This window comes from Mus musculus, chromosome 17, assembly GCF_000001635.26.
Source record: "Mus musculus strain C57BL/6J chromosome 17, GRCm38.p6 C57BL/6J".
Classification (NCBI taxonomy): Eukaryota; Metazoa; Chordata; class Mammalia; order Rodentia; family Muridae; genus Mus; species Mus musculus.
In genome coordinates, this window is record NC_000083.6 from 48490878 (window position 1) to 48511262 (window position 20385).

Sequence of the window (20385 nt, forward strand, 5' to 3'; positions counted from 1 at the left end):
GTCTCTCCAAGGCTCCATTGTCATTCACAGGAAGAAGCAGGGGCTTAGGGAGATTAAATGGCTGGTCGGTGGGTGGTGAGGAGACCAGGCCACTCAGGCTTTGAACCGGGCCTAACTCCAGTGCTAGTGCTCTTAAGTTCACATAACGCCCATCATTAAAGATTTAGGGTGCATAAGAGGGGTGTCAGGGATAATCTTGTCTTTTGACTTGTTGGTCCTCTTCCTAAGAGACACTAGGTTTTCTGGAGCTTTCTTTCCAAGTTACTTTACGCATATTAAAGAGATGCGGGAGTAATCCACCCGGCTATTCCTCGGTTTCCCCTTCTTCATCTTGTATAGTGCAGGGTCTCACTTAGTAGTGGATTCGTGTGCTGGTGTACTTTTGTCAACTTGACACACCCGGGAAGAGGGAGCCGCAGTTGAAGCATTGGGCTCAGCAGATGTCTGATGGAGTCCTCTTGTGAACTGACAAAGGAGGCCCAAGCCCTGGAGCGAGGCCATCCTCAGTCAGGTGAGCCTGGGCTTTGTAAGAAGGTAGGTGAGCAGGCAGGCAAGCCAGCCAGCAGGCAGTGCTCCCATGGCCTCAGCTTCAGCTCCCACCTCCAGGTCTCTGCCTTACGTACTCTTCCCCAACAACAAAGCTCTGAGCCAAATAAGCCCTTTCCTCTTTCAAGTTGCTTTGGTCAGGGTATTTATCACAGCAGTAGAGAACAAACTAGAACTTTCCATGATGCTCACAGATTTCCTCTCTGCTACAGTGCTGGGAATTGACCCTAGGCTCTTGTGTGTGCTGAGTGGGTGCCCTGCCACCGAGCCCAGATTTTAAAAAACATTTATTTTGTGTGTGTGTCAGTGTGACAGTGAGCGCTCGGCTCATGTGTCAGAACACGTGTGTGGATGCCAGAGAACAATTTGTGGGAGCCGGTTCTCTTTCTGTTGCCTGGGTCCTGGGTGGTCTGAATAAGAAGGGTTCCCATAGGCTCATAGATTTGAAGGCTTGGTCACTAGGGAGTGGCACCATTTGAAGGGATTAGTAACTATGGCCTTGTTGGAGTAGGTGAGCCACTGGGGGTAGGCGTTGAGGTTTCAGAAGCCCAAGCCAGGCAGGCCCAGTGTCCCTCTCTTCCCGCCCCAGCTGCAGAACTCTCAGCTCTTTTTTATCCCTACACTACCTCGGCCTGCCTGATACATGTTTCCTGCCATGCTGATCATAGACTAAACCTCGGAAACTGTAAGCCAGCCCCAGTTAAGCTTTCCCTTATAAGGGTTTCTTTTCTTGGTCATTATTACTCTTTCACGCAGTAGAACATTGATTAAGCCAGGCCCTGAGGATCAAACTCAGGTTGTCAGCTTATCGGTAATCATCCGAGCCATTTGCCAGCCCAGCCTAGAAGGTCTCGTGCTTTTAGTGTTGCGTAATATTGTACTATAGGACAGACCATCACTTATCGAACAAGTGAGTGGAAATTTAGGTTGTGTTCTGCTCTTCACCGTAATGAATAAATTCTGTGGACATCATTTTGCATGCATGTAAGCATAGTTGTATGAAAAGCCTAGAAGCCAAGTTTGAGGAAGGTGTAAGGTTTTGAAAGTTACTTGTATTTTGCACTCTGTGGAGTTTGTGCTCTTTACCTACCTGCCAAGTTTGCCTGTAGGATTAAAACTCAGAACAGTTGTAGAGTTCAGGAAGGGTGAGATTTATCCTTGGGGCATAGTTCTCTCATCCAGAGGAGGAGTTAGGCTGCCAGGGTTTTATGTTCTCTAGTCTTTTCTCTCTGAGGAAATTCTCCAGATGTTTGTCTAGAAGTAGGGTAGGTGTTCTCTTCAGACAAACGATCTGAGTCTGTTGGTCTACCCCGACTCACACCCAGAGCACCGATGAACCCCAGGAACCTGGGCAGACTCCGAGACAAGCTGGTGGAGGAGGCAGGCTGCGGGAGTCCCTGAAATATGCATGATGGTATTAAACATTTACAGAGACTTCTCCAGTGCTGGGAATCAGGTTAAGCACTCTATGAGGATCAGCACCTCATGGAAGCCGGAAGGTAGCTCTTGAGACAGCTACCTCACCCGCCTCACGGACATAGGGAGGCTGAAGGGGTTCCCCAAAGCTGTAACATCAACAATGGGTACTGCTGGGGTCTGAGCCTCGGTGTCTGATTGCACACTCTGGATCATGACAACCGAGCACAGTCCATAAGAGAGCAGAGAGGGAGCTTCCTGACCCCCCCCCCCCCCCCCCCCCGCCGCCGAGTTCGACTGCTTCGACACAAGAGACCCGTTCTGTTGTGTTCTATAAAGAATGAAAAGAGGGCGGGATATGGTTTGGTAGGATCTCGGTACAGTGAGGTGGAAGGGGTGCCTCTGTGGGCCCAGGCTGAGGCTTCCCTTCCCCCTGAGGTACCAGCCGGATGATGGATATAGTATGGGATAGAGTTTATGTAGGGCATGGGAAGGGGAGTTGAGGGGTAGAGACAGAGAAAGGCAGAGAGAAAAAGAAAGAGAGGAGAGAGAGAGAGAGAGAGAGAGAGAGAGAGAGAGAGAGAGAGAGAGAGGAGAGGAGGAGAGGAGGAGAGGAGAGGATTGGAGAGGAGAGGAGAGGAGAGGAGAGGAGGAGAGGAAGAGAGGAAGAGAGGAAGAGAGGAAGAGAGGAAGAGAGGAAGAGAGGAAGAGAGGAGGAGAGGAGAGGAGAGGAGGAGAGATTTTCATGTCTGAGTTGCTAAAGACACATGATCTGGACTTTGTGGACACTGACCGTTCTTTGGAAAGCCCTCTGTGTCACTGGTCTCTTGCAGGCCATCCAACCTAGACCTCCACACCCATTTCCTGATTGTGCTGGAGATGAAGTGCTTTGGTGAGAACAACTCTCGGGCAGGCCACACCCTCCCTTCCAGTGCCGGGGTACTTTATTGTGTCAGGTGATTCTGCTATTAGAGGCTGTGTGAGCATCTGGTTAATCCGTGTCCGCCATAGCTATCCATCAGACATTTACCCCTCTCTTGTTAATAAGGATCCTGAGGGGGAGAGGGAGGGGGAGAGGGAGGGGGAGGGGGAGGGGGGGAGCTTTAGATTGGGCGAGTGCCTGAGCCCTCGTGCACCAGGTGGTAACAGGTACACTGCTGACCCTCATGGGGGAAATGCCTGTAAAAAGCTAATTTTCAATTCTAACATTTCTTGCCCTCCCGCCGCCCCACCCCCGCCCCTGGAGCATCTGTTCTCCTGTAAAGAGGACCGCCCACCTTCTGCGAGTCCTCGAGCGCTCCAGGAGGCTGTACAATTCAGGGTCTTAGCTCATGACAAGCATTAGTGCTCACAGTCTGGGACTGGCCTCTCAGGTTGGCCTTGGGTCCCCTGCCAGCTCACCACTAGTATTTGAGCACTGTTTGGGTTTTCCCGGAAACTTGATGTTCCAGGCTTGTACTTTCTCTGCTCTGTGGATGGATTAATAGGGTACATCTCTGAGGAACCCTAATTCCTGTCACAGAGAATGATACACACACACACACACACACACACACACACATAGCCAAGATCCTGTTGTGAGTGTTTGGAGTACTACTGCTTCCCCCCTCTTTCCATCCCTCCCTTCCTCTGTGCCTCCTTCCCTCTACTTTCTTCTTTCTTCTTCCTCCCTCCTTCCTTTCCTCCCTCTCTTCCTCCCCTGTCTCTCTTTGTCCTTTCTTCCTTCCTTCCTCTTTTCCTTCCCTGTCCTCCTGACCCTAAGGTTGAGAGGTATAGCATGTACCACCACATCTGGCTTTGAGGCATTGCTATTTGTTGGTTTTATTAGTGGGTGGTGTTAGTATTCCTTCTGGACTCTAACCAGCAGTTATCTGGCAATAGCCAGGTAGGCCTGGCTTACTTATAAAAGGGACTGTTTGCTCCCTCCTAACTCTCTTATTCTGACTCTCTTCTCTCCCTGACCTCTTTCTATCCTCCCCCCCCCCTCAACATGTGTTCCTGGCCAGTCTCTTCTCTTCTCTTCTCTTCTCTTCTCTTCTCTTCTCTTCTCTTCTCTTCTCTTCTCTTCTCTCTCTCTCTCTCTCTCTCTCTCTCTCTCCTCCCTTCTCAATTCCCCTCCCCACCTCTCTGCCTATCTTTTTCTCTTCTCTATTCTCAACTTCTCTCCCATGCCCCAGATAAACTATTCTATACTAAACCTGTCATATGGGTGGTACCTTGGCGGGGGGATGCCTCAGCATGGGCCCACAGAGGTACCCCCTCCCATCACACCATACCACGCTCTACCAAACATGTCTTTGCCTCCTTTTTAATAAAACACATCATTGGTGCTGTGAGACTTGGAGTAGAAACTTGAAGATTCACATCTCCCGCTGCCTCATGGACTTTCCAGCCATCGGATCACTCTCTAGACTCATCCATCCAAACACCAAACACTGGCGAATTGGTAAGCTCCCTCCCCCCACTAGTCAGTGTCAATGTCCCCTGGTCCCAGGGGAGGGCCATTGAGCTTGCAGCCACCCTAGAATCCATGAGGACAGAGTCATTCACCGTCTTCACGACTGGCCTTCCCACTGAAGGACATTTTCCCCTTGGGTGAGAACTTTCCCTCTTTTCTGAGTTGGTTCCTTTTTCTCACTGCTGCAAAACCAAAAACTGTGAACTCAGCCACATTTTAATCACACGATGGATAACATGATAATCTGGTCCAGCTGCTGCTGTTTCTAGTTATTGAATTTTTCCTTGGGATGCCAGAACAGGCAAGTCTCTAGCTCCTACTCTCACCCAGAACAAATGTCTTTACCTCCATGCCTCCCTGTCTAATTCACAGGCTAAATTTGGCCCCATTATCTACAAACCAATAATTCTAAATGTCTACTTACTGGCTTTTGCAAAGGAAAATTTTTACAACTCTTTTGCCTAAAATCCATAGACTTTTCCCTCCCCCTTATTCTCTTGCCACTCCCGGTTCCTCACCCCCTTGATTCTGCTGCCACTGTGCGCTTTCTGCCTTACCCCTCGCTCTTTCGTGCCATGCCTGGTACTCTGCTCTGCCAAGCCTCTGCCTATGCTTCCACACTTCCATGGCCACCACCACCGCTACCACCAGTTGCCAAGCCATGCTGTGCCCCTCACACTACACCACTTAGATTCATCTTTATGTTTGTCTCTATTATGCTTCTGCCATTCCATTCTAAGATACTTAGCCACTTCTGCCATTCTGTTCTAAGATATAACAAACTCATGACTTTCCTGGGGCAGAGCTGCCACTTCAGCACCATCTTAACTAAGGGAAGTCCCAAGACCATCTGCCATTTTTGTTATGGGCAGTTCTCACTTTGCTGCCTTTAGGAGTCCAGCCTGCTTAAGGTCTCCAAAGATACTTTCCATTTAAGATTTGCAACAGTAAAAAGCTTAAAGACTTAAAGATATGTTTAGTCTTGGGTTTTTTTTTGTTTGTTTGTTTTTTATTTTTTTATTTTTATTTATTTATTTATTTATTTATTTTGCTACTGCTCTTAAGTTACAATGTGCCCTCTTTATTTGCTAGATACATCCAGAACAAATAGTTGAACAAGCACAGGTTGTCTAACTCAGATATGCCTAATATATACTGGCTCTTAATCTTGTCAGAAATCTGCTAAATCTAATGTTAAATGTTTAAGCTTATTATGATAGACAGAGACTCCCAAAGCTCAACAGTTTACCCCTAAGGTCTCTGTGAAGATATGAGCACAGTGACAAGATTCGACCTAGATTGTGGTATGATAACCACTGAGAAACACTGCTCCATTCATTGCCCTGCCTGCTGCCAGGGTTTGGCCTACACTGTGGTCAGAGGATACCCAGAGAGTTAAATGTCTCATATTGCCTATGACAAGGTAAATCATTTCTCCCATGTTCCCACTCCTGCAGGAAAACGCTTCTCATCTTCTGGGCCTGATAGCCAGAGTGACTGCTCAAGTTAAGATAGAGACCACAGGGACCTGGGAACTGTTTAGGTAGTGGGCTATAGACAAACCCCTGTCATTTTGATCAATATACAACATCTAGACTATAATTTACTCTTCCCAGATTTCTGACTACATTGATAGCTAAGCTAACTATAGCTTGGCAGCTGGAAAACAGACCTAGCTCCATACCCCAAGGTAATTCACCTCCTTATTAGCTCATTAGTCAATTTGTTGACTAGTTAAGACTGCCAGATCTCTTATAAAAAAGACAGGTTTGCCTTACTCACAAGCTTCATAATAAAGGATCCACAGGTTCAGATGTAAGGTTTTACAGATGTGGCCTTCTGTTACTCCCTTATCCAAACTCAGGCCCCAGTGACTAAATGCTTCATATTTCCTCCCCTTATTATGCCATTGCCATAACATTAATCAAGAGAGTTCTTATAAGTTATCCTAACCCTAATAAAATATTCCACTATACAATTCAACTTTTCTAGTCATAAGTTCAAATTTTAAGTTTCCTTTGGTTGCCTTTTAAAATTATAGACTTAAGGTGTTTGCTCATGTTAAACTATATGCTCAGCTATCATATTCACAAGGTCAAAGGTTTGAGTTTCCTTTAATTATCTTTTAGATGTAAACTTAAAAATGTTTCTCATTATGCTAAGTTTATATACATTCAGTCTCATAGACAGAGAAAAAAAACCCTTCTTTTTCCTTCTGCTCCCCAAAAGGGCTGTCTTCTCTAAGCTCATCTTAACGACTGTTCATGCTGTTATCAACTTTATCTCTTTTACAAACTTATGAGCTCCAGAAAACCTAATCAGATCTACCCCTCATGGGCCAAACAGACTCCATCCAGATAAGTATATTTGTCAATCCATAGCCTAAGTTCCCACTTGATACCTATCCCAGAGGGTGGGACTCCTTTCCTGAGCCCTGGGATTGGGGACCCCTCACCCCAACCACCAAGGCCTAAGAGTTTCAAATGTACCTCTAAGGTACTTAACTTTATTCTCTACGTTTCATCTATTTATCTACCTGTCTGTTTGTCTGTCTGTCTGTCTGTGTGTGTGTGTGTGTGTGTGTGTGTGTGTGTGTATGTATGTATGTATGTATGTATGTATGTATGTATGTATGTTTGTTTGTTTCAGCATCTTGTCAAGCCCAGGCATTTACTCAAAATCTATATCCAGGACAGAGAAGCAACCTACAGATGTTCTAATCTCTCACAGATACAAACACTTCTACTGGGCCTGCTCCTTCTACCCACAGATGGTTCCACAGACCCGGGACAGCAAGGGAACAGCCAACTCTCCTAAGACTGGACCTTAGATTTCCCAGAGACACATTGCCCCAAAGCTACCAGGAAGTAGCTAAAGATCACGACCTATTCCTGTTTCACCATCGCCTCTTTCTAGTTTTCCCTTTTAAAAATTAAACCAAAACAGGGGAATATTAGCATTCCTTCTGGGCTCCATCCAGCAGTTATCTGGCAATATCCAGGTAGGCCTGGCTTACTATAAAAGGGGGCTGTTTGTCCCCTTCTTACTCTCTTATGACCTCTGACTTTCTTCTTTCCCTGACCCCTTTCTCTCTCTCTCTCCCCATCTCTCCCATCTCTCCATGTGTTCCTGGCCCCTTCTCTTCTCCCCCTGTCCCCCTGTCCCCCTGTCCCCCTCTCCTCTCTTCCCCTCTCCCCCTGTCCCCCTCTCTCCCTTTCTTTGTCTCTACTCCCTTCTCAACTCCTCTTCCTGTGCCCCAAATAAACTCTCTTCTATACTAAACCCATCCTATGACTTGTACCCCAGGGGGAAGGGATGACTCAGCATGGGCTTGCAGAAGCCCCCCTCCCACTGCACCATACCATGCTCTACCAAACATATCCTTGTCTCCTTTTTTTCTTTTAACACACACACACACACACACACACACACACACACACACACACACAAAACAGGTGGAGCTAAAACAAAACAAAACAAACCTTTAAAAACATCTTGAATTTCTGACTGAAGTGATAGCTCAATCATTGAAGTACTTGCTGGTAAACGAGAGAACCTGAAATTCAATTCCCAGCCCTCCTGTAAGAACTCCAGGTTCTATGGTATGCACCTATATTAGTGAGGAGAGACAGTGCAATTTCTGGCCAGTCAGGCTGGGTGAACTGCACTCCTTATTCAGTGAGGACCTCAAAATACAAAATGCAGAACAATGAAGATGTCTGATGGTGACCTCTGGCTTCCACACACATGTGCACACATATGCATTGCACATAAATGTTCATGAGCAACACCACCCGGCATGTGCACACACACTCAAACACACAACTACAACCTTTGAACATGCATTGATGCCCCTGATTCAAATCCAGCACAGAGCATCCTGCCTCCCGTTCTGGTGCTGCCATTGATGTGCTTTCCCCATTGGTCATGGGGTGCCAGGTTTACTGGCTCTCTGTCTTCTGCAACACAGGTGAGTGCTTTCAGATAGACAAGGACACCCGTGCTACAATTACTAAGCCCTCAGAGTCAGGTGAACAACAGTTGTTTCTTTGCTTTTTAATCTAGAATGTATCTGCTTAAAGGTAGGTGGTTAGAAACTGTCCGGAATTGCTTGAATTTTATGACAGGTTTCTATTTGGTTTGATTTAGAGTTAGACTCATTCAAGCCTGTTAAAAATTCAATGTTGGGTTTTCCTTTTTTGAAAACCTTGTCATGAGTATGAAAAAAAAATTTAATGCTTGAAAAAAAAAGTATGTATCTGAAAAATCACACACAGGGGAATAACAGTCCTGCTTCCAACTCTTCCACTCTACCCCCACCCATGCCCTGCAGGTAACTATTTTCATTAGATTCTCATTTGCTTTCTCTGGTATTGTTGCTGTAAAAAAAAAAATTCACTGAGCCAGTGGAGAGGGAAAGGGGTAATTTAACTGAAGGACTAGGTGAATCTCTCTCATGGCTAGATTAAAAAGGCAAAGCATGAAAATGGAAGGAAAAATAGTGAAAAATGGAGGCAGAATCTGAGCCCGTTGCCAGGGAACCAGAGGGGCTCCCAGTCTGCAGAGCCTGAAAATTCAAGTGACCCCAGAGACTGCCCCCAGACGCTTTGTGGGATGTATGTGTTTCTGAAGAAGGAACCGGTAGGGTCTTCTCCTCAGCGGGATGGAGAAACGATTGCAGAAGTCCAGCTGTGTTACTTGCAGAAGCCCAGCTGTGTTACTCTGAGTACTTTAGAGAAATAGAATGGATACATGTCACAAAGGAGATTTGTTAGATTGTGTTACATGATACCGGTCTGGTAGTCCAACAGTGTCCATCTGCAAGCTGGAGAGTCTGAGAATCTTACAGTTGTTCATCCCACAAGGCAAGGTGTCTCTGTGGCCCCCTACTCTGGTACTGAAGGCTAGAGGACTCCTGAAGAGGATACCTGTTGGTGTCCGTCTCTCATTAGAAGCTGCAGCAACAGCATCATAGATGCAATCACCAGCAAGGAGTAAAGATAGGTAGGCAAAGCTTCATTGCTTCTCCCTTGGACCTCCTAATATCCAGACTGCCACTGGCTCGTTCTGTCCACTCTGGAACTGTGTCTTCCCCTCTCAGTTTTGCCGCCTAGAGGTGTCTCAGTTGATTCTAGATCCCAGCAAATTGGTCACTGAGATTAACCCTCAATTCCCTAAATGCTGTGTGAGGCTGATTCAGCTGTGGACCATCTGTAGGAAGCAAGGTGGGAAGGATTCTACCTATGTGAACTAAAGGTGATGGGCTTAAGGAGTGCTGTTTATCTCTGTTTGGCAAGCAAAGATGAAGTATAGGCAGGGCTGGAGAGATGGATCAGCAAATAAGAGTGCTTGCCGCTTTTGTAGAGGACCCGAGTTCAGTCCCCAGGACCAGTGTGATGGTTCACAACTGCCTGTAACTCCGGTTCTAGGAGACCCAATGCCTCTGCTGGTACTGCACAGACATACGTCCAGCAAGCACTCATACATGTGAAATAAAAATAAGTAAATCCTAACAAAAATATTAAATAAGGCATTCTTTAGAGAAAGTTTTTGAATGTCCATCAAAGATATTGAATGCAGTGAAACCTAGTTGTTAGTGTGCTGCTTTCCCGCTCCAGCGGGGAAAGCTTTTCCAATTGGAAAGAAGAGAATAAACATCACTAAGAGGAGAATGAAGTAAGGCCAGGGGAGAAGTCTGTAAAGCCAGCGGCAGCAAAGGACAATGAACTTGGGACTTTGAGCCTGGTGAATTATGTCTACAGCCTTGGAGGGACTGGATGTGATTTCAGAGCCACTATTGTTAGTCTTTGATGAATTATGGGGGATGGGGATCCTGCACAAAGACAAAAGGTGGGCGTATGAGCTCTTGACATTCAAAATGCAGAGAGGTGTGACTTCTGGAAGGGACAGAACACTCAGCTGGGGTGTTGTCACCTACAGGGGTAATGTGACACTTTCAGCAAAAGCGGGTTTGAATCTTGGCTCTGATCCTGGATGGAGTCAGGGCCAAGGCAAAAAGCTTGGCAGTCAAATCCTCATTTAACAGCCAGGCGGTGTCACAAGGGTCAAACTCAGGGTAGAGATGGACCCATTGTGAAAGGGGACGGGAGGGTCTCCTCATTGCTCTCTCCATAGTTTATGCTGTGGGTCTCCAGCAGCCATGTTTGTCTGTCTTAGGTTGGTTTCCTCCATAGCAGACCCCAAGGACTTGGGTAAAACCATGAGGAAGTCTTTCCAGGAAATGTTGGCAGAATGAGAGGAAGCAGGTCAGTGAGGTTGGGTGTCTTAGTTAGGGTTTTACTGCTGTGAACAGACACCATGACCAAGGCAACTCTTATATGGACGTTTAATTGGAAGTGGCTCATAAGTTCAGAGGTTCAGTCCACTATCATCCAGGCAGGAGCATGGTAAGCATCCAGGCAGGCTCTGTAACCTTTAGTTATGAAATTAAATAAAACAGAGCCACTGCTGAGGCCAAGTCTATCAGAACACATGAGCCCATGTGGGGACATTTCACATTCAAACTACAACAGGACAGGAGGAAGGATGGGTGATAGTAAGTCTCATGGAAGGTAAGTGCTGAGCTATCCAGGGGACAGTGTGTCTCTCTCTCCAGGATTGCCTCGATCAGGGTACATTACCCTCTCCTACTGCCAGTCACACTGAATAAGAGATAGCATAGGGACAGGGATCCCCGGAGTAAGGCAGTCTGAGTGCACTCATCTCCTGAGACCACTGCTTAGTCCCCCGGGAGGTGTTTATCAGAAAGACAGGCCAGCCTTGCTGATTTAGAAATAGATGACCTCCACAGCCCAGCCCACACCAGATATCTGCCTGACAATAAAACTTTCCTTCTTGGCTAGACAACACATCTCTGGGGACTAGCTATAGTCAGACAAGGCACTACCTAGGCCATTTCTGCTCCCCATGATAGCAAGAGAAACCAAAGCTAGAGAGCTATGTGAGAATTCTTACAATGTACACTGGAAAGTATGTATGACTTCCGCGCACACTTAATAGATCAAAGCAAGGCTCATGTCTGAGGCTGTGGCTGTGGCTGTGGCGGTGGCTGTGGCTATGGCTATGGCTATGGTTGTGACTGTTTCTGTAGCAGATATAGAGCCTCTAAGTACTGGGGACGACAGCACAGCCTTTCTGGAGAGGCTGAAACATCATTCTGTCTCAAATATAGCCGTTGTATGCTGGTTGGAAGACTGACAAGCCAGATTGTCAGGAGGACCTGACAGGAGCGGCTGTGTGTGTGTGTGTGTGTGTGTGTGTGTGTGTGTGTGTACGTGTGCATGCAAGCAGAACTGTACTTTCTTCCCTAAAGATGATTTCATGCTTGTTGGATCCATCATGCTTGGGAAACCCTTCTGCTGACCAGCAAGTGCTGCTTAGAAGAAACTCTAGTCACATAGCTGCCAGCCACATCAGATCCTAATTACCTGATAAACACCTCTTACCTGGGTCTATTTTTTCCCCAGTCCTTCTTGTCCCACACCCTCACCAACCTTTTTGTCTCAATTTCATTTCTTCTCTGGTCCTCAAGACAGTGATTCCTCCATGGTCATTTAACATTTCTATCTTCTAGCCAAACATGGTGGTGTACACCCTTAGTCTCAGCACTCAGGAGACAGACTCAGACAGAGTTCCAGGACAGCCTGATTTACAGAGCAAGTTCCAGGACAGCCAGGGCTACACAGAGAAACCCTGTCTCAAAACAAACAAACAAACAAACAATAAAACAAAACACCAGCATACTTCCCAGGCCCCCAAAGAAACAAAAAAACAAAGGAGGGCATTGGCCACTTTGGGGTGGACAGGTTCTACTGCTTGTACGTCTGTGACAAAGGGGCTGCAGAAATGAAGACATTCTAAAGAGACACCTGTTGCTCCAATTTGACTGTCAAACTATTGAAACAATGGACCCCAAGAAATGGTGATTTCCTCAGAAATCTCAAGCTCGGAGAAGAAAAGGAAGGAGGTTTACTTCTTGTCCAAGCACCTGGTAGGAAGCGATCGGAGTCGGGTCCTAGTCAGAGTTACCATTGCTGTGATGAACACCATGATCAAATTGAGCTGGGGAAGAAAGGGTTTATTCAGTTTACAATTCTATACTATAGTCCATCACTGAGGGAAGTCAGGACAAACCGCAACAGGGCAGGAACCTGGAGGCAGGAACTGATGCAGTGGCCATGGAGGAGTGCTGCTTACTGGCTTGCTCCTCATGGCTTGCTTAGCCTGCTTTCTGATAGAACCCAGGACCATTTGCCCAGGGTTTGCCCCACCCACAATGGGCGGGGCCCTCCCCCCATCAGTCATGATTATAAGTCATGCCCCACTGGCTTGTTTACAGCCTGGTCTTATGGAGGCGTTTTCTTCATTGAGGCCCCCACCTCTCCGATGATTCCAGCTGTGTCAAGTTGACATAAAACCAGCCAATACATCCGGATAACGGTGTGTCAGTGGTGGGCAGCATCACAGATTGACCTGCACATACATGCAGTACGTGCAGATTCCCAGCTCTCTGTTTAAAATGTAATCCCACTTGATGAGCCCCCCAAATAGACTTGAGGAGTCACTAGGTCACTTGCCCTTTTCTCAGTGTGCCCACATTGGATACATTTCCGTGCTCTGCTTTCCATCTTAATTGGCTTATTGAAGACTGGTGGCTGAGCTTGACTTATTGGGGTATAGGGTGTGACTCCAAGTTTGGTAACTCACCTAAGCAGTGAGCTCTGATGACGACTTTCTCTGGGGAGCTGTTTTCTTCCTCCTCTTCCTCTTCTTCATCTCTTTCTTCACTTCTTCGTTGGAATGTGTGTGTGTCTGTCGGTCTATCTGTCCATCTGTTCTCTCTCTGTGTGTGTCTGTTTCTCTGTATGTGTCTTTCTGTGTCTCTGTGTGTGTGTGTCTAGCTGCCTGTGTGTGCCTGTGTGTCTGTGTGTCTCTGTGTGTGTCTGACTATCAGTCTCTCTCTCTGTGTGTCTCTTTCTCTGTGTCTCTGTGTGTCTATATATGTGTGTGTCTGTCTGTCTGACTATCTCTCTGTGTGTCTGTTTCTCTGTGTGTCTTTCTGTGTCTCTGTGTGTTTCTATCTGTGCATGTGTCTTTGTGTGTGACTGTCAGTCTGTGTGTGTGTCTTGAGGCAGGAGCTCATGTCTCCCAGGGTGGCCCTGATCTCTCTATGTGGTCTAGGATAAAAGGGTGACCCTGAACTCCTGACTCTTTTCCTCCACTTCCCCAGGGCTGGGGTGGCAGCTTGTGGCCCACCAGGCCTGGTTTACATAGAGCTGGGGATGGAGCCTCAGACAAGCACCCTACTGGCTAAGTTGCATCCTAGCTCCTGTTTTCATGATTAAAAAGAACATTCACAACCCTACCTCTAAGTCATCAGCCAGGAAAGAGGCCACCCCATGGCCCAGCCTTCTCTCTCTCTAGTCCTCCCTGTTCCTGGTGCTGGAGACTCTCATGCCTGATTCACCTGCAGAGCTGAGCTCACTATGTCTGTTGGTGACTTCTGTGGGGTCAGCGCTGTATGCTGTGATTTTGGGGGCCTCAGACCAGCTGTGATCAGACCTTGCCAGAAGGGAGCTTTTGTTTGCAGGCTTTTTCTGGGTCACAGCTACAGGCACCCCATTTCCATTCTGGAATGGAAAGCTGAAAGGGAGGCAGTTTTATTTCCCTGTATTTTGCCTCCTTATCAACCGGGACAGTTTGTTGTTCTTTCTGATTCTTAGATCCGGAATTTCAGCACTGGAAAAGGCTCCCCTGCTGTTTCATTCAAGCAGACAAAAACCTCAGAGCTTAGCTCCCTACAGAGCATCTTGGCGATTCAGCATGAAGAATATTTTTAATTGTCATTCCCAATTAGACACTCCATACTTCCTAGTGTATCCACCTGACTTTGATGTCTGTACAGGCCCATTCTCTACCTGGCTCTGTTTTGTTGTTTTTACTGGCCTTAGCAGGGTCTTTTGTGAGCTGGTAATTTGGTCCCTGGTCTCTTAGCAACCAGGAACTTTTCCAGCTGACTGCTGAACCAGACTTGGGAGTTGCAAAGTTTATCAGAGCTCTCATGAAGGACAGAGTCTGTCCCAGAGCTGGTGATTTTAAATGAATATTTGGATAAGACATTTTATCTAGTGCTTCAGGACAGGAGTACTCACAAAGGCAGCAGGCACAAAGTGTATATGTGGAGACTGGTATGGCCCAGATTGTCTCCTGTTCCCAGCTGATCCATTGTTCCCTGACCCAGTAGTGCCAGGCACTTCCTGTCCTCTGAGATGTACCCAGTAAGAAGTGGTCATGCCTTAGCCTTGGAGAGGTCCCTCCAATGTGCTGTTTCTTCTCAGGGCCATGGCCAACATGGTCCATATACACTTAGTACCTGCCCACTGTATCTGAGCTGTTTGCTCAGAGAGATATACAGATCACAACGGAGCCTCATAGAACTCACAGTTTAGGAGGGAAGGCACACAGATAAATGCCCTACAGTCCAGGGTACAGACAAGCACATTATTAACTTGGCCTTCTCCTCAGTGGAGTACTCCATTTTGATGCAGGCTCTTTATTAAGTCTGGCAGTGGGCTGGTCCGGCTCTCAGAGAAACTCTGCTGGAACAGTCGTCAGTGGTATGTACATTTGGCTTGCCTAGGCTAGATAGCTCGGAGCCTGTGGATGAGGCCTGGCTTCTCAGAGCCAGACAGAGGAGTGTAGATGCTCATCTATGCCCCCACCTTGATGAGTACCCAGCATTACTTCTAAGCATGTTGACTGCTCAGAGGGTAAAGGCACTTCCTGACAAGGCTGACAACCTGAGTTCTATCCCTAGAACCCACAGGGTGTGAGGAGCTAACATACTCTGGCAAGTTGTCCTCAGATGATATGGCACGTGTCCTCTTGAATCTCCCTTCGAATAAATAAATGCACATAAATTAAACAGTGCTATGTGGGTAGAGGGGATCATGAGCAATGGGAGATACAGACCCGTGACTTCACAGGAGAGTGGAAAGATTTATAGTTATATTCAAAAGCACCACAGTAGGAAAGGGTATTCGGGGGCAGGAGTTATGGATTCTAGGGTGGCACTGTCCTGCTCTTCCTCACAATGTGACCTTATGTTAGCTACTTGTCTGCTTGGAACCCTTCTAATTTAGATGAGCAGTAGAGGAGGCGGCTCAAAACCACTTACTATGTGTGAGTGGAGTGTTTGCCGTAGGAGCAATTGAATAGGTGAACTGTTGGATAGACACAAGCCTTCGAATTTTCAAGCTGAGGCTCAAGGACTGTGGTCTAGTTCTGTGGTTTTATAGATAAGAAAATTGAGGTTTGGAGGAGTTAAAGGTCTTAGGCATGGTCCAGGAGTGAGCCCGTGGTGCCAGGGACAAGCAGGCCCCAGGTCACCGAACCACATATTATACCAGGCCATAAAACTCAGGTATTATACAGTTACACATGGATTGTCACCTAAACATCCACCGTCAGGAGGTCTTTCCTTCCATGGGCCTGAAAGATCACGCATAAGAAGCCATCTGGAACCTCCCATTATGTGAAACCTGGAAAGTCATTAGCTGTGCTTAGCCGCTTGGTGGCCAGAGCTGTGTCTGTAGCCGGCTCTTCTTGGGCCCTTAGCCCAGGATAGCCGCAGAGAACAGAGCTGAGGTGTGGGTTGAGGAGAGGTGAGCTTGATTTCTGGTTTGGGTTCTGATGTGTCTCATACCAGCCATATTCAGAAGTGGTTCTTGTGCATATATAATAGAGTGATTGAGTTAAATAATAGATGACAAGAGGCCACGGGAGGTGGAGGAGCAAAGGAGAGGAAGTCTAATTTCAGATTAAATTGGAAAGGACACTAAGCCCCTGAGAGACGGCTCTGAGAAGGCAGATGAGGCCAGTGGAACCAGGAACAAAAAGAGTTGGCGAGATGAGTCACCGTGTGGTTCATTAAGGCCCTAGGAGCAAGGGAAGAGGAGGGGAAGGGGAGGGAAGGATGGAGGGGGTAAGGGGGAACAGAAGGAGAGGGGAGAAAGATGAGGAGAGAGGGGGAAAATGACAGAGAGGGAGAGGAAGAGATCCAGCCCAGTGTGGTAATAAAAAGTGGGAAAATACTGTAGTCACTTTTCAAGGAATTGGATTCCTGTATCTGAATTTAGAATTTGACTTTGTATTTGAACATAGATACACATGCAGACACAGTCACACAGGCACAGATACAGAGACACAGTCAAACACACACAGTCACACACACATCGTCACACACAGAGAGACACATAGACACACAGACAGACAAACTGACACATACAAAGAGACAGACATACAGAGACAGACAGACAGATAGACAGACACACACACGCACACACACACACATGTGCGCGTGTGTTTAGCATATTCTCAAATCCACTTTCATGTCACACACACACACACATGATTTTATGTGTTTATGGACAGCATACTCACATAAGTGACAGACATGTAATATTTGTCTTTCTGAGACTGGCATAATTCACTCAGTGTGATGATCTCTACAATACACACTTTCTTCCTTTAGGACAGAACTTTGTTTTTTCTTACAGCTGAAAGAAAACCCATTGTGTATATAAACCACACTTTCTCCGTATGTTGCTCTCTTGTGGGGCACCCAGTTTGGTTCCAGAATGTAAGCATTGTGAATAGCTGCTGTCATATTTAGTCAGGGAGAATAAAGGGGTGGGGTTGGGGGTGGAGGAACACCCTAAAAACAGAGTAAGGATGGAGACCATTGACTCTTCATGACACATGGGCTTTCCAGAGCTGGGCTAGTCACCATGTGGCCTCATGGAGAGCCACCAGGCTGCTGATTGGCCCATGAGCTGCTGGGCCAGTTTCACTATCAGTTCAGGTGTTAGGGAGAAACCAGCAAGTTGGAAACATTGGGCCAGTCAGCTGGGGTTCCTAGTGAGGAACTGACTCCCTGATGTGCATGCAGAATCTCCCCATTCTCAACTAACCTGCTCCCTCTCCCCAGTGTCCCCACACTCAGCTAACCACCCCCACTGCTGTGAGCACAGCTTAGGGAAGGGAGATCTGTTAGAGTCCTGGCAGGAGGAGACAGCTCACCATGGCAGAGGAGATGCAGAGGAGAGAGCGTGAAGCCAGTGACCACGTCCCACCCGCTGTCAGGAAACAGAGGTGAAGACCAGTGGCCAGCTCACATTCTCTCTATTTAGTTAGGTCCCTAGCCCGTGTCACCTATCGTCGAGGTGTACGTTCTCAGCTCAAGGAACCCAACCTTGAAACTCCCTCATAGACACGGCTGCAGGCTTGGGTTCTGGGTGATTCTTTCAGCTGAGATGACAGTCAGTCAACTCGGTCACCCATCAATTATCCGTCAGCCCAACACCGTACCATCTACTGGTTCCTAAAGACTCTCCTTCTGGTCTTGCCACCGTACAGACTAGACCTGCCTCTATTCTTGCCCCTGTAACCCACTCCTGCCTTGCTTCAGTTTGTCACAGCTATCTACTTCAGTTTCCAACACACCAGCTCTCTTTCCGGCATTCATCTCTCTTCTCCCATGTCTCTTAGCAACTCTGTTATCTCGTCGCTTCTCAGTACACTTGTCTTTACAAGATTAAAACCCTGATGGGGTTAAAAAAAAAACCCTTTACAAGATTAAACCCTTTGGGTTCTAGCTGGACACCCCCAGAGCGTGGATTTCCATCATTTTTGCTCTTCAGAGTACACTAGAAATGATATTTGTATAGCCCATGGGGTCAGCTCAGCACGGGCTCTATCTGGTCTCTCTCTGGCCAAGGTTTTCAGCCATCTGAAGTCCATTCTTAGTCCAGTCTTTCAGAGGTCTATATAGGATTTAACACACCTCCAGTCCTACCAAATACTCATTTTAGAGTTGTATGTTGCTCGCTTGGCCTTTGGCTCCCTCCACAAAGGACATCAATCCCAAAGACTTGAAAGGCTGGTCCTCCATTAGACCAGTGTGGTGGTGCCCAGCAGGACAGAGTCACCTGCCTTAGTCAGGAAAGTTCAGCCACAAAACACTGGGGGGATGGGGCTTTCAAAACATCGCTCTAGTTACCAGTACCTGGGTCTGAAAGGAGCTAGATGACCCTGCGGTCTCCATGTTTGTGAGTTTTCATTCTGTCTAGCAGGAGGGACCTGACAAACCTGCGGGTTCCAACAGATCTCAGGAAAACCCGTGAACCCTACAGAAGGCTGCAGCCCTGGGGTATTGAATGGAGGCCGAGGACCAGCCAGGCTGTGAGAGAGCTCTGCTGAGAGAAACCAAAGTCACCCCTTCGCCCTTCCACTGGGGCCCAGTGTGGAGTACAAGTCCCCAGGAGGGTGGGTGAGGAAGCACCATTCCAGGTCCAGCCAAGGAGAGAGGCAGAGGCATGGCTGGATTCTGAGGAAGCATAGTGGGACTTTAAGAGACCTCACTTTGCAGGAGACAGTGGGTCCCTGGGGGCGGGCCTTGAGGTTTTACATCCATCTTCACTTCCTGTCTCTTTTCTGCTTCCAGAGTGCAGGTGTGATGGCACTAACTGGCTCAAGCCGCTGGTGCTGTGCCTCCCTGGAGTGTGGCTGAGTGGGGCAGAGGCCGTGAACACATGATTCATAGGGGGTGGCTGGAAGATGCCAGGAGTCTAGCTGCTGTCTTTCTGGGTAACTTTACTTGGACCCCATAATTCCCTGTTGCATTCAGCTGTGTACCATTCCTGACCTGGGGGTTTTCATCTTCCTTTCTCTCCCTCCCTTCCTTTTTCCTTCCTTCCTTCCTTCCTTCCTTCCTTCCTTCCTTCCTTCCTTCCTTCCTTCCTTCCTTCCTTCCTTCCTCCCTTCCTTCCTCCCTCCTTCCCTCCTCCTTCTTTCTTTCTTTCTTTCTTTCTTTCTTTCTTTCTTTCTCTCTCTCTCTCTCTCTTCCTTTCTCTCCCTCTTTCTCTCTCCCTCTTTCTTTCTTTTTTTCTTTCTTTCTTTCTTTCTTTCTTTCTTTCTTTCTTTCTTTCTCTCTCTCTCTCTCTCTCTCTTCCTTTCTCTCCCTCTTTCTCTCTCCCTCTTTCTTTCTTTCTTTCTTTCTTTCTTTCTTTCTTTCTTTCTTTCTTTCTTTCCCTATCATCTCACGTAGCCCAGGCTAGCCTCATCTTGCTATGTAGCTGAGGATGGCTTTGAACTCCTGATCCTCTCAAGAAATTACAATTATGAACCACTACATCCGGTCTCCATTGACTTTAAGCAACACCTTTTCTAAGCGACCTTCAGATCATCTTCTAAAGACAAAACCTTGTCTCTTAATCATGTGTCTTGAATTGTTCTCACAGGCTCCCAGTGCAATGGTAAGGCTCTTGACCTAACCTCAAATCAGAGTCATTTTCTTGGAAAGGCCATCACTCCCCTCCTCTCCAGTTTTAGGATGGATATTTTGCTCTGGTTTGAGGGGTCAGTATTTATAGAAAGTTCTCCTGGTGAACCCAGAGTGCAGCCAGAGTTGAACCTTCTGTCTTACAAGGTCAAGTGTGAACTCCTGTGTGTCCCCGTCCCTGCAACTTTCTCCCCCACCTCCTGGTCTTATCTTTTCCTACTCCCTCCTTAAAGCTCCAGCCACACCAAACTTAGGCTGTTCCTGCATGTGCAGCTCCTTGTCAGGCTCCCGGGGCTTCACCTCAGATGCTGGGCTTCTGTGGGCTGGTCTTCTGGATGCCTTTACTCTGGGCTCTTCTGGTGCAGTATCTCCTCTACCTGCAGGACATCCTTGGCCATCACATGGCTTCTCCATGTCTTCTGGGTACCTCGCCTGGTACACTCCTCCCTTGTAATGCCCACCACAGAGTCAACTAGATGTGGCCGCTGCTTTCTAATGGCTCTGAAGCCTTGCAGCTTCTCAGCATCACTCACCCACTTACGTGATTCACCAGGGCTACTCAGCCTCCACTTGATCTGCAAACGAGGCTAGCAATGCTTTTACT

General features: G+C 47.3%; 1 protein-coding gene across 5 annotated transcripts in view; it reads left to right on the plus strand.

Moving 5' to 3' along the window:
- Positions 1–20385, plus strand: part of Unc5cl (unc-5 family C-terminal like) — an 85583-nt gene that overhangs the window by 36751 nt on the left and 28447 nt on the right. The window contains exon 10 of one of the 5 annotated variants that reach the window (XM_017317717.2): positions 2796–2937. The exons of the other annotated variants lie outside the window; for them this stretch is intronic. Within the exon in view, the coding sequence (XP_017173206.1) occupies positions 2796–2922 (127 nt within the window). The 3' untranslated portion in view covers positions 2923–2937. Of the gene's footprint in view, positions 1–2795; positions 2938–20385 lie in introns of those variants that run through there. 5 annotated transcript variants of the gene reach the window in all.